Consider the following 14,392-nt stretch of genomic DNA (forward strand, 5'->3'; position numbering starts at 1 on the left):
TACCATTCCAGGGTATAAAAAGCAGGAAAACTGCAATCCTGTTCATAATTTCCACAATTTGAAGCATATATTAGTTGATTTCCATAAGCATAGGAGTGATGAGCAGGTCATATCATCTACAGTGATGATGACATTGGCAGGAAACAGTGATGCTATGTCATTAAATTAGTCTTTTTGTAAAGAGGGCTTCATGTGAACATCCCAGCTGGTGACTCACAAAATACCCTCTCTGCCGGAAGGTGGAAATATGGAGTGCTAACTGCATCAAATGGAAATAACCCTGCTTCCTAAACTCGACTCCTACCCTTGACATCAATCACAAGGCCTAATAACTAACGAATACCAATGGATGATTCTACTCCCCTGCTTTGCAGATTTTCAGCACTGGTACATTTTAGATATAAGGAACAGGTACTGTCTGCATCCTGATGAACGAAATCCATACCCAACTAGCATAACAACAAGATAACAATCAAAATGAACAAGCTGATGTGATGACCTCACCTGTAGAGCATCCTAGAGACAGCCAAGAAAGACTACAGTTTGAAATTCTATAAAACTAAAGCTTACTCTCTGCTCTAGCGCAGACTCTTCCAAATCAGTGAAGAAGTGGCCCTGTCCGTGGTGCTTGGTCACAACACCATGCCACCAGGGAGACTGCTGTGCTTGTGACAGCTCTGGAGCACCTAGTTGCAAAACACCAAGACCAAAAGGGCTAGAAAACAAACTGAAAACAAAATAGACAGCAACTCAACAAAAGACAACAAAAAAGTTGAAACAAAGGACTCGCGCTGTTGCCAGCAAAAATGCATTAAGATAACAGGGCTTTCACCCGAGTCTTCAAAATCTTCAGAACTGAGTCCTGTTGAAAAGGTTATGCAGGCTTTTATTCCAGGTAGAAAGCATAAGCAACTGAGTTAAAGCAGGCTTCTTCCAAAGCAGCGTTTAATACTCTGTATCATTCTTTGATGCAAAGGCTGCTACATAGCAAAAAGACACTTTGCTACTGGAGGTCCTATGTAAGGGCTATCCATCGCTGCCCAGGGATAGATCGTTGCATACCTGTGAAGGCTGTTAACCAAGGAAGTTACTCTGTTCCAGCAGTATTGTTTCAGACTGAATGGCTTCCCAAAGAAGCAAAGAGCAAACACCTTGCTTACCTGGGTTACACAAAGCCATGATGCTATCTGTTTGCAGATTTGCCCTACTGCATAAAGAGAGCACATTCACAGCCAGCAGCTTCCTGTCCCCAGCTCCAATGGGGTATTTATGATCATTCCCTTTTAGGCCTGAACATTAATACATCTTCTCTGCCATGTGGATTACTACTACCCTTAAGCAATCCGAAAAGCAAAGTACACATAGCAATGCCATGCACTAGCAATGGTTCGGCCCTCTCACAGAGCTTGCTAGTTTTTCTCCGAACTACACAAACAACTAAATGAAAAACATGTCCTACTCCAAATCAAAAATCATGGGAAAGTCCAAAAAGTGTGCTGGAAGAACTAATTCCTGCTGGAATAGGAAGCAAATTATACCTGTCCAGTTGCATCTTACCTAGTAACAGCCACGACACGCACGCCACATTCTGTTGTTGAGTCCTCTACAGGGCACAGCAGAATAGAAGACTTTGTCTCTTTAAGAAGGGGTTCTGCCTATTAAAGCAACTTTAATTTTGGCATTAAATGCCAGTGGCTTCTCAGATGTGAACTAATGTGAGAAGTGAGTAACTAGTTTCAGAAAGCCTGACACACACCTTCCCGGAGTGTCTTTTATATCCGAAGATGTAGAACTGGCTAATCAAGAGTTTACAGGTGTCTTGCTTTGCTGTGTAGAGTCCCTACATTATAGGCTGACAGCAGAAGCCGTTGAAACTACTAGGTGAATATAACCTGAAATCCTACCTGCACTTTGTATCGTAACACTTAATCTTTTTACGGCAAGATGAACTGCTGACGACCTAAACATCTTGGAGAGGTACAAAGGCAACAAGCAGGTGAGCATTATTTGAAGAGACCAGAAATCTCTTGCAACCGACATTTCACTCACATCCTTTGTGGTGGGTTATTTTCATATCGTGAGAAAGCGTAATAACTTAAATCACATACTGAAGAGTCTGGATGCTGTTCCAAAAATGCCTGTATAGACTATCTTGTCCATCTACACTGTTTGCACCATTATGTGGGAGAACTCTGAGACTGGAAATGAGAAAATACTTGCTCTCCAAGCTTGACAGCTGTGATAAAAAGGCACTTAAGTCAGAGGAGAAGGCTTACTGCACACATCTTAACTGTAGTTCCTGCAGCTGAGCAAGGGAATAATACTACCAGATTATGATGGCTGTTCTCACCCATAGGATGGGGCACAAATTACTTGTTTCTCGGGGGGGGAACAAACCCAACTTTTATTCAGAAAATAATTTCATCTTAGGTTCCAAAAAGGACATACCTACGTACTAGACCACAAACTAAAGCTAATCTTGTATTAGTGATAAGACCTAGCCTAACATTACATTGTTTTGAAAATTAGACCATTAGGAAGAAAACACATGGAAGCATCACAGGACTTTCATTGGACACTATGAGCTGGGCAAGCATCCACGGAAAAATATAAAATGATTTAGCTGGATTTTCCACCCAGTTAATCAGTCCTGAAGCCAATGGAATCATTGCATAATTAAGCAGATTTCTCTAAAGAACTCATAACAGTTCACACTGCTTTAATAACCTGCCTATATGTCAGAGAAGCTGAAGAGAAAGTTTCAGGACTGAAGGAAAATTTAAGAAACGCACTCTGAGTACCAAGCAGTTTAGGATATATGAAAATTGACAGCAATATTTAACATTGCAGTGGCGACAAAGTCACTAGTATTTTACAGCATCAAAGTATTGTATCTCATTAGTAAGCAGCTTGACCATATTGTCATCTCAGTTTTGAAGTAAAAAAGCAAATGACCATGTGGTATGCATAAGAATTACTGCTTTCGTGCAACATATTACATTCATATTAATACACTATAAAAGGTATTAGTAACTTGTTTCATTTAGAAGTGCCTTTTTTAACTAAACTACACATTATGTATAGAATCCTGTGTTTAGCAAGAAAAAAAGCTAAAGAAATATTGCCTGAGAAACTCCAGAAGACTAATATGCTTATTACACGTTTTATTGTTTCTCTAGATCTTTAATAACACATATACCCTCAAAAGTGGAAGGTTACCACTGTATAAAGAAACTTAAGTTATTGCAGTTATATGTATAATGCTGTACTAAACATTTTTATAAAAGCATAATCAGTTATTGGAAGAGTAGACTCCAAGCACAAAATCAAACTGTTAATTAAGGACAACAATGACATCTAGTGGACAGTCGGAAAACAGACCCGTAGCCTAACACAAGGAAAGATCCAGCTGCTGTTATTGTCACACCATGTGCAACTCCCAAATTGCTACGATGCAATTCAGAATATTAAAAGACAGAATTTGCAGCTGATGAAAGTCAAAGTAATGTGATGACTCCTTTCTTTCAAAAGAATATTTAATTAAAAAAAAAAAAGTCAAGACCCTTCCATTTAAGATTTAGGATAAAAGTACAGGTCAAAACTTGAGAGAATCTCACAAATCCTTGAAAGGATATAGACAGATACATAGCGCCAACATAATAAAGGCATACGTGTTTACTACACTTTCTATTCCCACTGCATCTACAACCTTCAACTTGTAAGTTGCTCCTGTTGGGGCTTCAAATGCTGAAAAACAAAGTGAAAACAACAAAAATCCCAAAAGTAAAAATTCAAACCACTATTTAGCACCTCCCTTTTCTCGTCATTCCAATCCTTCTGCTATTCTAACACCTGCCATATAAGGGAGGTAAGTTAAACTTTCCCCATCTATCAGACAGTAGCTGCAGAGCTTCAGAGAAGAGAAATCTGAAACATCATACTAGCATAACTCAAAATTAGCAAAGATACCTGCTCATGAGTAACCTCATTAGTTTACAAGGTAGAGTTCTACAAAGATCATTGACTATTTTATATCTGCTTTTACTATTTATCAAAAGGCTAGCAAAACTAAGCAGTTAAAGCAACTCAAATCTGATTTCAGTTGTTCCGTCAAAGAAACTTTTTCTGGCTAGAAATGTCACCATGAAGAAATACTGGTTTTGACTATTACACTTCTGTAAATAAAAACATTAACAAAACACTACAAATCTATGTCCCATTCGAAGTCTTAAGCATCAAATGTCATATCTACATAAATGGAAATTGGATTTTGCATCTTATCGTTAAAAACAAAAAGACTGCATCCCTTCCAAAATTTCTACACCTCAGTGCCTGTCTGGAATAAAAAAAAAAAGCATTGCAAAAGATTAGAAACTATACTCAAAAGTAAAACATCATTTATGAACACATCTGATTGTAATTTACATTAGAGTTCAATTTAAATTGGTATCTTGCTTGCTTTGCACATGATTTTGGAAAAGTTAGTGTTGCAATTCCCCAAGCTCTCACCATCAGTAGTGGCTAGAGTCAGCTATTAGCAAATATGTAACAGATTCTCACTTATATGAAGATTCTCTAATCAGTAGAATACAAAGAAACCTTCGCATAACTGATGATCAGGCCTTGCGTCCCAATTTCTTTTTGCCAGGGTCTCAAAGTGAGCTTTGAATCCACTGCTACTAGTTAATAAGAGCACATGCAGCCTCCCAAAAATGAAATCCAGACTCCAAAGGTATCTCTGCACCATACACAGCCATAACTAAAACCTGTAGTTTTAAATTCTGATTCCTAGTGAGACTCAATAGCTGAACAACCCATTCGTGAAAGCGAAAGAGAGACATGAATTCAAGTTAAGTCTAAAAATGCAAGTATTTAAAAGCTAAATCTCCCTTTTGATGTATGCAATGCATAGGGTTTGCAGATATTTTAAGCGAGATCAAAGTTTAACCAATTCTAGACAGCCCTGTTCTAGAAAACCCCACTCTTCATTCCATTACAGGATCTATATATCAAGTCTGTTATAACCATATTGGTAATGGACCCTGATAAAAACAGAAACCAGCCTAGTAAATTTACAAGATAAAAACTAAAAGCAAACACCAAAACCCCAGCCATTTCCCCCCTCCAAGCACAATGCCATATTTTACCTCCAAAAACAATTTTACTATATCAGATGTTCTAATGAGAGAGGACCATTTTAAGACAGAAAGCAAAGCATCATTGACCTACCCGGATTTCCTGGAGATTATGAAAGTTATTTCCTACTCTGACAGAGATTTTGCTCGGAGTGTAACTTTCATCAGATTTGTAGTCTGCATAAATACATAATGTCTTCACTGTTGTTTTTCTTCTGCAAGAAGCAACAAAATCCATGTAAGCATCGTAAAGAAAAATATTCAGGATGAGTTTGTTGCTAGTTTGTAATAACTAAGGATTTAAATATTCTAAAACTTAATATAAGTGTGTCTACTGATTTATAAGGAGCCCACTGTTAAAGCAACTAGGTATTTTTCCACATTGAATTATGCATACAGAGTTGATTTTCACTGTTCTCCTTCGTCTGTCTTCAGAAGCGTCGGTATACCAAGAAATAAAACAAAAGGCCAAGGTGCCAAGTAAGCACTTGTATGTGATGAAGCATATGTTTAGCTTATCAAATATGGGCTCTATTACTATACCAAAGAGTTCTCCAGAAAGCAAATAAAACAAAGGTGACAAACATCTAACCTCATCTTAAGAGTTTGGTTAAAGAAAAAGCACTAAAACCATCCCACGTAGAATAGAACAGGAAAAGGTTTCTCAAACAATCAGTTGTTAAGTCATATGGAACTACTTTATGAACAGTCATCTACTCTTCGAGTTACACTCAAAGACAAAAAGTCAGGACAAAAATGTCACCTTGGGTAGGTAAATGTGAAACTGTTACAAATGACATACTATTAAACATTCCTTTTTGTTGCTTATTTAGGCATTTAGTAACCATAACATTTGAAAATCTCATTTTCATAAATGCTATCTCACTGGCTTCTTACCAGTTGGGTAACAGGATTAACCCAGGAGTTCTTGCACTTCCAAAATTCCTAACTTGGTGAACAGTAATCAATACAAAGTTATACAAAACACCCTAACCCATACAGAGTAATCTTTAATACCTAAATTGGATGTTCACCAAATGAGGCTGTGATCCGTCTGACTGCCAGTAAGTTTCTAGATTATCATCTCGTAACTGATCCACTCCAAATCCTAAGAAAAAGAAAATGCGATAGTCTTGAATATCTTATTTCTGTGATGCAGACATCACAGACATAACTTTTCTTCAGCTGTTACAAACTAAAGTATGTATCCTAAGTTATAATATAAGGAAATATTTCTAGATATCCAAGTTGTGCCTATGCTTTTGTGACACAAAACTGAAACAGGGGAATCTGTCAATCAAAGCTCAGTACTCAAGTGTCATTACATTCTTATCTCCTATGGAAGTCTGTGGGGTTTGAAACCATTCAACATGTCCTGGAATTTCAAATGGTTAAGTAGCAATTCATACTAATTGCAAGAACAATACTTAATTGTTAGGCTTTTCCACCTATTCTATAATCTAACTGGTGAACTAAAGGAAAATCATTAGCAGAGACCATTCATTTATCATAAAATTTTAGCCAAATACAACATTTTCTTTTCAAGTAGTCTCCTGAAATATTTTTACTTTTTCAAGTTAGTATCTAGAACAAGCAATATATGCCAAAAACAGTATTCCTGAAAGTTAATGTTGTCACATTTAAAGAAACAATTCCAAAACTTTATTTTTCTGTTCCCTCATTATCTGTCATTTTACTAACCACATCCTTTTATTGATTGCCCACACTAGCTGCAGTTTTAATTCAGCAGCTGAACTTTAATCTGCAATAAGATATTATCTTCACTCTGTCTGAAGCGACTAAACCATATGATATTTTTCTCCAAGTAAGATACCAGGACATCAGACCAAAGACATTCAGCCTGAGCACAATATTGTGACATAAACGGATCATTGACTCCAGGCTGCAGCAAGATACCAGATCAATTCCCAACAGATATTTCTGAAATAGCAACTCAACCACCTCAAGTGAAAAGAATACAGATTTTCAGATACGCTGAACAGATATAAGCTATCATTAACTGCACCTCAGGACCGTTTACAATAGCTTCATTTTACTTGCAGGATTTTAGGGAGCTACTTTTGGCCGAGTCCAAAGTTTAGCCAAAACATTTAGGTCGCCCAGCTGCATGGTTTTTCCAAGTTAAAAATTGAAGATACCCAGGCAAAATGACAAAGCATAGAAACAATTACACAGTGCTGAGTATGTTTCTGCTCACATGGTTTAGTTTGTTCACTGTGCAAGCAAAAAAAAAAAAAAAAAAAATTTGGTATAAAATCAGTAAAAGATCTGTTTTGTTGATATATTCCCTCATTGTAGGATTTCTGATATAGTTATAATTTTGATATTGCATCAAATATAGACTAGGCCAAAATTATTCATAGTGCCTACCCATACAGCTTACACTACAGCAGTTTTACTGCTACACTCAGTACGTACGTCTTCTTATCAAAACATAAAACCTAACATATTCTAAGAAGAAAAATGTACATTCAGCTTTTTACATCATTTGTTGTGATATTACCTGGCTTACAGGATGAGAGAGACCAAACTGCTTGTGAGCCTATTTCTCTAACAGTACCAGTCCTCTCTAACTGCTTTGGATCAGCACCAGGTGGTGTCTTGTTTGGGGTAGTCATTTCTAGTAAAAGAGAACAAATGAGTTAGTTGATACATTTTTAGCTTGATGGGAAAATTAAAGGTTTGTGTTTGTTCATGTAGACACTTTAATTCTTTGGTCTCACACATATAATAGTCTACAGAATATGTGGTGTATACATATATGTATACATTTTTGCATGTCTGTAGAATCTTTTATTTTTTATATATATAATAATACATATAAATAAGTAAAAAATAAAATATATCTTTAAATAAGAGGCTCCACATACATGCAAATTTTGTGTCCTTAAAAATTCAATACACACATGGAACATTCATAAGACATATTTTACTCATATCATTCTAATTCACACATACAGACTTAGTCGGGGTTTCAGAATTTGTTTTTTTTTTACAGTTTCGTTTGTTTGTTTTAAGACATTAAGAGACACTGTTGATTTAAAGGCTAGCAATATAACTTCATTTCTCCCCCACATACACTTGAGAGTGTTCTTAACCTGCAAGTTCAGAAGCCTATTCAGAAGCTAGAACAAGCCTGTCCTCCTTTTAAGGAGATACTTCTCCTTAAAAACAGGAAATGCGAGTTTAAACAAATCATATCGTCCCTAATTTGGTAGGGTTGGTTATTGCCACATTTATCCATAAATAAAAGACTACCATGGTCTATTTCCTTAACTTCACAGCTTCACCTGGAGTCATTAACCTGTGACTTGCACTGCTCAAGCAACCACACTCAGCCTCAAGACCTAGACTACTGCCATATATACTGCAACATAATCATGTTGGATTTCATTTAGTATAGAGCACCTTACTACTTCCTAGAAAGTAGCTTAAAAGACTTTAAAAAAAAAAAAAATTCCAAAGAACCATAAGTTACATGCAAGGAACTACATTAAGCTTAAAAACTAAATGTAAAGCACTCAAGAGTCAGGGAATTAGAAAGACTTCTAATCCTTTGCTTACATCCATGACATCATAGTATGCTCTGCTAAATCTCAGAAAAAGTCCTCCAGCACCTCTCCTCAATAGCAAATGAGGTGCTGAACTAGGCTGGTAGACATAGGATCCAGACCTTACCCTACAGAAGTGATACAAGGCAGAGACAAGATTTTCTATGCAAGAACAACTGTGCAGCTACAAAGTCTGTTGGACACAGGAAACCTGAATTCTGTAGAGTAAATTGCTGTCCACTCCAAACATTTTCTATTGGTCCTTGCCTAAATTTTGGTGTTTTTTTCATTTTGCAAACACAAGCTTGAGACAGACTTCCAGCTTTTTTTTTTTTCTTCTTTCTCATATACAAGACTGCAGTCCTGACTACCATAAAATAGAAATAATTACATGTGTAGTAAAATCTAAGTACTGACAACAGCAAGTGTCACAAAAGGCCACAAACAGAAAGCCTTGCTCAAACACCATCCTCTCAGAAAAGTGGGCTGAACACTATACAGCTAATCCTACAGACATCACATATATATTCATATAATTCACAGATATACTAATTCTAATGCCATCCAATTAAAAAAATCCTCATGCTTTAAAGATGCTTTAAAGTTCTTGCCCATGCAGAAAAATTTTGTTCAAAAAAATATCAAACTATTAAAAAAACATCAAACAGGCAATCCATTTAGCCATTCCTATAACTAGACACTAGCACATAAATCTTCCCTCGTCATGGTGTTTAAATATTGCATTATCTGTTTTAAAACTTTTATCGGGTATTTACAATAGGCTCTTTAAAACATAGCTGTTCTTTACTGAATTAGTTATACCATAAACTTGTTAATATGTAGAACAGATTATAGACTAGAAGAGAAAATAAGTAACTTACTCAAGTTGCTACTTAATATAACCTTAAATTTATTGATAGCAACTTCAATAAAACACAATGTTACGAGTATGCTAATCTCCTAAGAATTTTAAATGGTCTTGGGAAAAATTACAAAACACTTAGTTCACAGCTACCGGAAAAACAAACATTTTTCACAGAATCACAGAATGGTTTCGGTTGGAAGGGACCTTTAAAGATCATCTAGTCCAACCCCCCTCCAACACCAAAATTCAAATTATGTTTATTAAGCATTGGGGAAGCTATTTTCCTGTACTCATGAATTTTAAAGTTCAAATCACCTACTAGTCCAAACTCTGCGCTATTTTGTCGCTTATCTGACAATGAATCAACTAAGAGAGGTTGAGTTACATTCATTTTAATTCTCAGATTTATATAGAAACCAGTAATGCTGTTTTCCCCACCTTTAAAAATATATATAGAAAATTCAACTTCACAGAGTAAAGCTAAATTATTCATTCAATACAAAACATCTCTTGAATATCATCGTCACCAGCAAGCCTTCACACTCCTTTATTATTTTGACTTCAAGAGGAAAAAACAAACAAACAAAAAATCCAAATCTGATAGTCACATCTTCATTCCTAGAAATAGCTATTGTCAGATTAATGAAAAACCCAACCTTAAGACATAAGGAGTATGCAAACATCCCATTAAAACCAAACAAAACAAGGTAAATCATAGAAATTACATTGTACACTCAAATTATCTCAGAAAGTTGATTACACATGCTTTTTAGAAAAATTACTAGAATTTTACAGTATGCAGAATCCCTTAAGACAACAATGTTAAGATTTCTTGTAAACTTCAGCACACACAGGGCCTAAATAACTTAACGCTGCCAAGATTTGCATTGCACTGGTTCACAGAAGTTTGAGGCATACATTCAAGGGGTCTGAAACATACAGCAAGAAATGCCATCCAAGTTTCCTACTGCCTTAAACAGAGCTTGTTTCCTTCTATCTAACAGGCAAAGCTACTCAAGGTCCAGATTTCAACTCCAAACCACTGTTGGCAAGTAAGTCAGCCACAAATTGTGCATTAGTGATGTGAAAGACTGAAAATCTTCAACGTTTGAACTAAAGAGTTGAATTAATCAAGTCAGTTTTTCATGACAGAACTTCTGTTTAACCAGCCTAGTAACAATACATTCCAGATAGCTTCACTGAAGCTTCCCAATACTCGTAAGAATTTTAGAAGCAGGAAGCTGACAGAAGTACCGTGGAAAAATAATACAGCAACAGGCCAGCTCACTCAAGTAACACTTTTGGACATTTTACTAGCAGAAGTACAAGTACCTCACTTTGGACAAGACACAAATACTTAACATTGAAAGTAATTTAAGTCACCAAATAAAATAAATAAAAACCCCCAACATTTTCTTAGCCCAAGAAGATAATGGAATGAGAATTGTTTTTTCCTGTTTTTTCAGGCTGTGTAAAAACAAGTAATCCGTCTAGAAGCCCTTCTCCTTGACACGTGCTGAAAAATGGAAAGACACACTGTGTCTACAGAAGCATTGGCTGGAAACATCTCTAATTTTCCAATTCAGTTATTCCAACAGATCATTAATAGGCTGCTGTTCCCTTATTAACAACATTAATATATTAATGTCTTAACAACATGACCAACATCACACTTTCATGTTGCCACTTTCCACTACATGGTATGCACATCCTTTGATCAAGATAAAAGGGCTAAGCTTTTTGTCCCCTCCTTGAACTCTTTATCCTTCAGCATCTTGCTTAGGGAAGTTTGCTCTTTTCCAGACAACATCCCTGTGAAGTAGCAGCCATTAGGGATGATTTAACAAACATACAGTTTATAACCAGAGTGAAATGGATTTAAATGGTTTCACAATCAAAACAGATCATTCTCAGTATACCAGTGGAAGACGCTTTCAAAAGGTGCATACCTGAAAGCAAACCCTTCACTAAGCACACACATACTCTTCTGCAACACGCTGAAGAGGAAATACAGAAGGATACATCGTGGTACTTTCCTCCTAAGGCTCCATAAAAATCCAGGCTCAAGGAAACTGTCGCAGATTCCAAAGTAGTTTTCTCCAATTAAAATTTCTAATTCTACTATGTTAGCACACATAAAACTGTTTAAACACACACCTATAAGAACCTTTGAGAGACCAGACTATCCTCAACAGATATCTGTCCAGTCATTTACTTCAACAAAAGAGATTTCACAATCTTTGTGGACAGCCAGCTTCAGTGTTTCATCAACCTAAAAGCCAAATGTTTTTCTTTAACATCCAACCCAAGTATTACCTTCTAAAAACAAGCATGATTTCTTCTATTGCCCTACAGAGAACCTGAGGACTAGTTAATCACTAGCCTTTAAGCAGCAACCCTTTTATAGGCGTGAGGGCACTCATCAAGTTTGCTCTTAGTTTCTTCTTTTCTAGTGTGCCTATGCCTTTCAAGTTTCCCTCACAAACCAAGTTTTATAAACCTAATATTCTTGCAGAGTCTAGAGATCTACGTACTATGGTAAAAAAAAAAAAAACCAGCCATGCCATTTTAGCTAAGGCCCTTATTCAACAGAGCAATGACTTTCCTTGTCTTTGTATTTAATCACACCTGTTAACATGGGAAAATAACATTTGTCTAGTTGAAAGGACATCATATTATTGATTAATATTTAATTTACTATGCGCTGCAGTGCTCAAATGCTTTTTTGGGATACTGCTTGCTTTTCAGTAATAGCCTTTCCACTAATTATGCCTTTGATTATTCCTCCCTGTGTTCTCTTCCTCCCTCGGTTCTTGTTAACCAAGCTTAATTACACTGATTTCCAATCTGCTATCAATCTTCTCAAGATCATTGAGATCTTGAGATTGAATTCTGACCCTAAAACTGTACAGTGCTTGCAATCCTTCCAACTTGGCAACATATCTATTTTTTGGTCACCATTACAGAAAACAATGAAAATCCATTCAAAACAGAACTCCCCAGGATACTTCATGACATCCCTGTTTAAAAGTTGAATTATTTACAAGTCAGCTTCAAAAGCAATTTTCAACCAACTGCACAAGATCTCACAAAAATTATTTTTAGACCACATTTCAGTAGCTTGTATTTAAAGTCAACCCAGACAATGGCAGAAACCCTGTAAAACTCAAGACAAACCACTTATATTCCTTCCTCGTTAACTGCATTGACTACTATTAAAAATAAGTTTGATCCAGCCTGTCCTTAACAAACCAAACTAGTCCGTTTTCTGTTTGTACATTGTTTTTAATTGTCTTCTACTTATTGACAAATTCTCCTCCCAAACCACCTCCTCAGAATCTTTCAGGAGATCAAAGCTCAGCTAGCTTTGCTCTTTTTCTTAAGTTATTATTCTGATTGCATTCCCATCATACCATTTTATTCAATTTTAGCAAGTATCTGCCTACAACTTTCCCAGCAAAACTGAACAAAGGCTGCACTGACTACTCCAGGATTTTTGCAACATCCATGACTTATAAGACTGTTTTTCCTCTTCTTCCTAACAGAAGGGGATTTCATACCTTAAGATTCCCTGATTTTCATACTTGCACTGCTCATTTTACCTCACAAGCTCTTTTCCCTGCTCTCATTTTCTTTGGATGGACCCCTGTCGGTTTAAGGCCTTTAAAGATCCCAAGATATATCCAGAAACTAGTCTTTTACTATGCTTCCTATTTTTTATTCAGATGGAAGATTAAACAGTAACATTGAACATTCAAATTACTAATGTTTAATTAATACTTAATAATGATAGTAACTGCTCAGTAGCACCCTATTTCAACAACTAGCTCACCTGTACCTTTGATCCCTCAGATTATTCTCTCAACACAATTTTAAACACCTATTATTTTTATTCTGCCTTCAGTATAACCCTATTAGTGAAAATTACTTAAGTCTTTCATTGTCACAAACAGAAATGTATTTCACTAAAAATATGGTAGAGAATTACATTAGCATTTTTTTATATATGTATCCCTAATCAATCTAAATAAATACATATTAAAAGAATGCATTTTTGTACAAGCCCAGACTTCCCAAGTTACCTAGTAAGGATATGAGCTGTCATTTAAAGGATGCAAGCACTTCTTTACAAGTGCTTATATTAAGTGAAAGCAGTCTTTTAAAAACACCATAACCAGAGGATGAAGCCCGTTTGACAAATCAAGCTGCTTTCACTCAGCCCTCCTTGGCAGCCCCCCCCTACGGCTTCTCTGTAGGAGTTTTAATTACGATTTTGAGTCTAATGAATTAGTTTTACAACACTGTGCTACGACCGTGTCCCCCTAGGCCTACAAAACACTTAAGTATTGGAAATAAATCAGCAACACCTACTCACGAAACACATCGCCTGTGCTTCATCACCGGACCGCGCTCCCCTCTCCCGGCTGGGGGGGTCAATGCAAACACAGAGGCTCGCACTGAGGGAGGCATCCACAGGAGGCACCCGGTTAAGCAGCCCCCAGCCCCTCACCGGTGGCCGCTCCAAACGCCGAGCTGCCGTGACACCTGGAGGCGAGACGCGGGAGGAGGAGCCGTCCCCCCGGTCCTGGTCCCCGTCGCCGCCTTCCTCCTCCTCCTCCTCCGCCCCTCAGAACCCCGGGCCGGTACGGAGCGGCGTCCCCACCTGATCCTCGAAGCCGCGGCAGCGGGTGAGGGGGCGGCCGAGGGGCAGCAGGGCGGGCGCCGCGCGCGCGCCCTCAGCGCGGGCAGGGCCGCCCCCCCCCCCCCCCCCCGCGCACGCGCAGAGCGCTGTTTAAAAGCGAAGGGCGGGAGGGGGGAAG

General features: G+C 37.4%; 1 protein-coding gene across 17 annotated transcripts in view; it reads right to left on the bottom strand.

Moving 5' to 3' along the window:
* The window catches only part of ANAPC10 (anaphase promoting complex subunit 10), a 37,896-nt gene extending 23,558 nt beyond the window's left edge, over nt 1-14,338 (bottom strand). For 4 of the 17 annotated variants that reach the window (XR_014228498.1, XR_014228500.1, XR_014228503.1 and 1 more), the window contains exons 1-4: nt 13,944-14,338; nt 7,660-7,776; nt 6,153-6,243; nt 5,230-5,350 (exon numbers count right to left, since the gene is read on the bottom strand). Coding sequence is in view for 7 of the 17 variants with exons in the window: in XM_082315156.1 (XP_082171282.1) it covers nt 3,712-3,747; nt 5,230-5,350; nt 6,153-6,243; nt 7,660-7,776; nt 13,944-13,956 (378 nt within the window). In the remaining 10 variants the exon portion in view is untranslated. Of the gene's footprint in view, nt 1-570; nt 687-3,060; nt 3,748-5,229; nt 5,351-6,152; nt 6,244-7,659; nt 7,777-13,943 lie in introns of those variants that run through there. The other 13 variants (XR_014228502.1, XR_014228504.1, XM_082315157.1 and 10 more) reach the window with 9 other exon arrangements.
* Between the last annotated feature and the right edge of the window lie 54 nt (nt 14,339-14,392).

This window comes from Platalea leucorodia (genome assembly GCF_965183815.1).
Source record: "Platalea leucorodia genome assembly, chromosome: 6".
NCBI lineage: Eukaryota > Metazoa > Chordata > Aves > Pelecaniformes > Threskiornithidae > Platalea > Platalea leucorodia.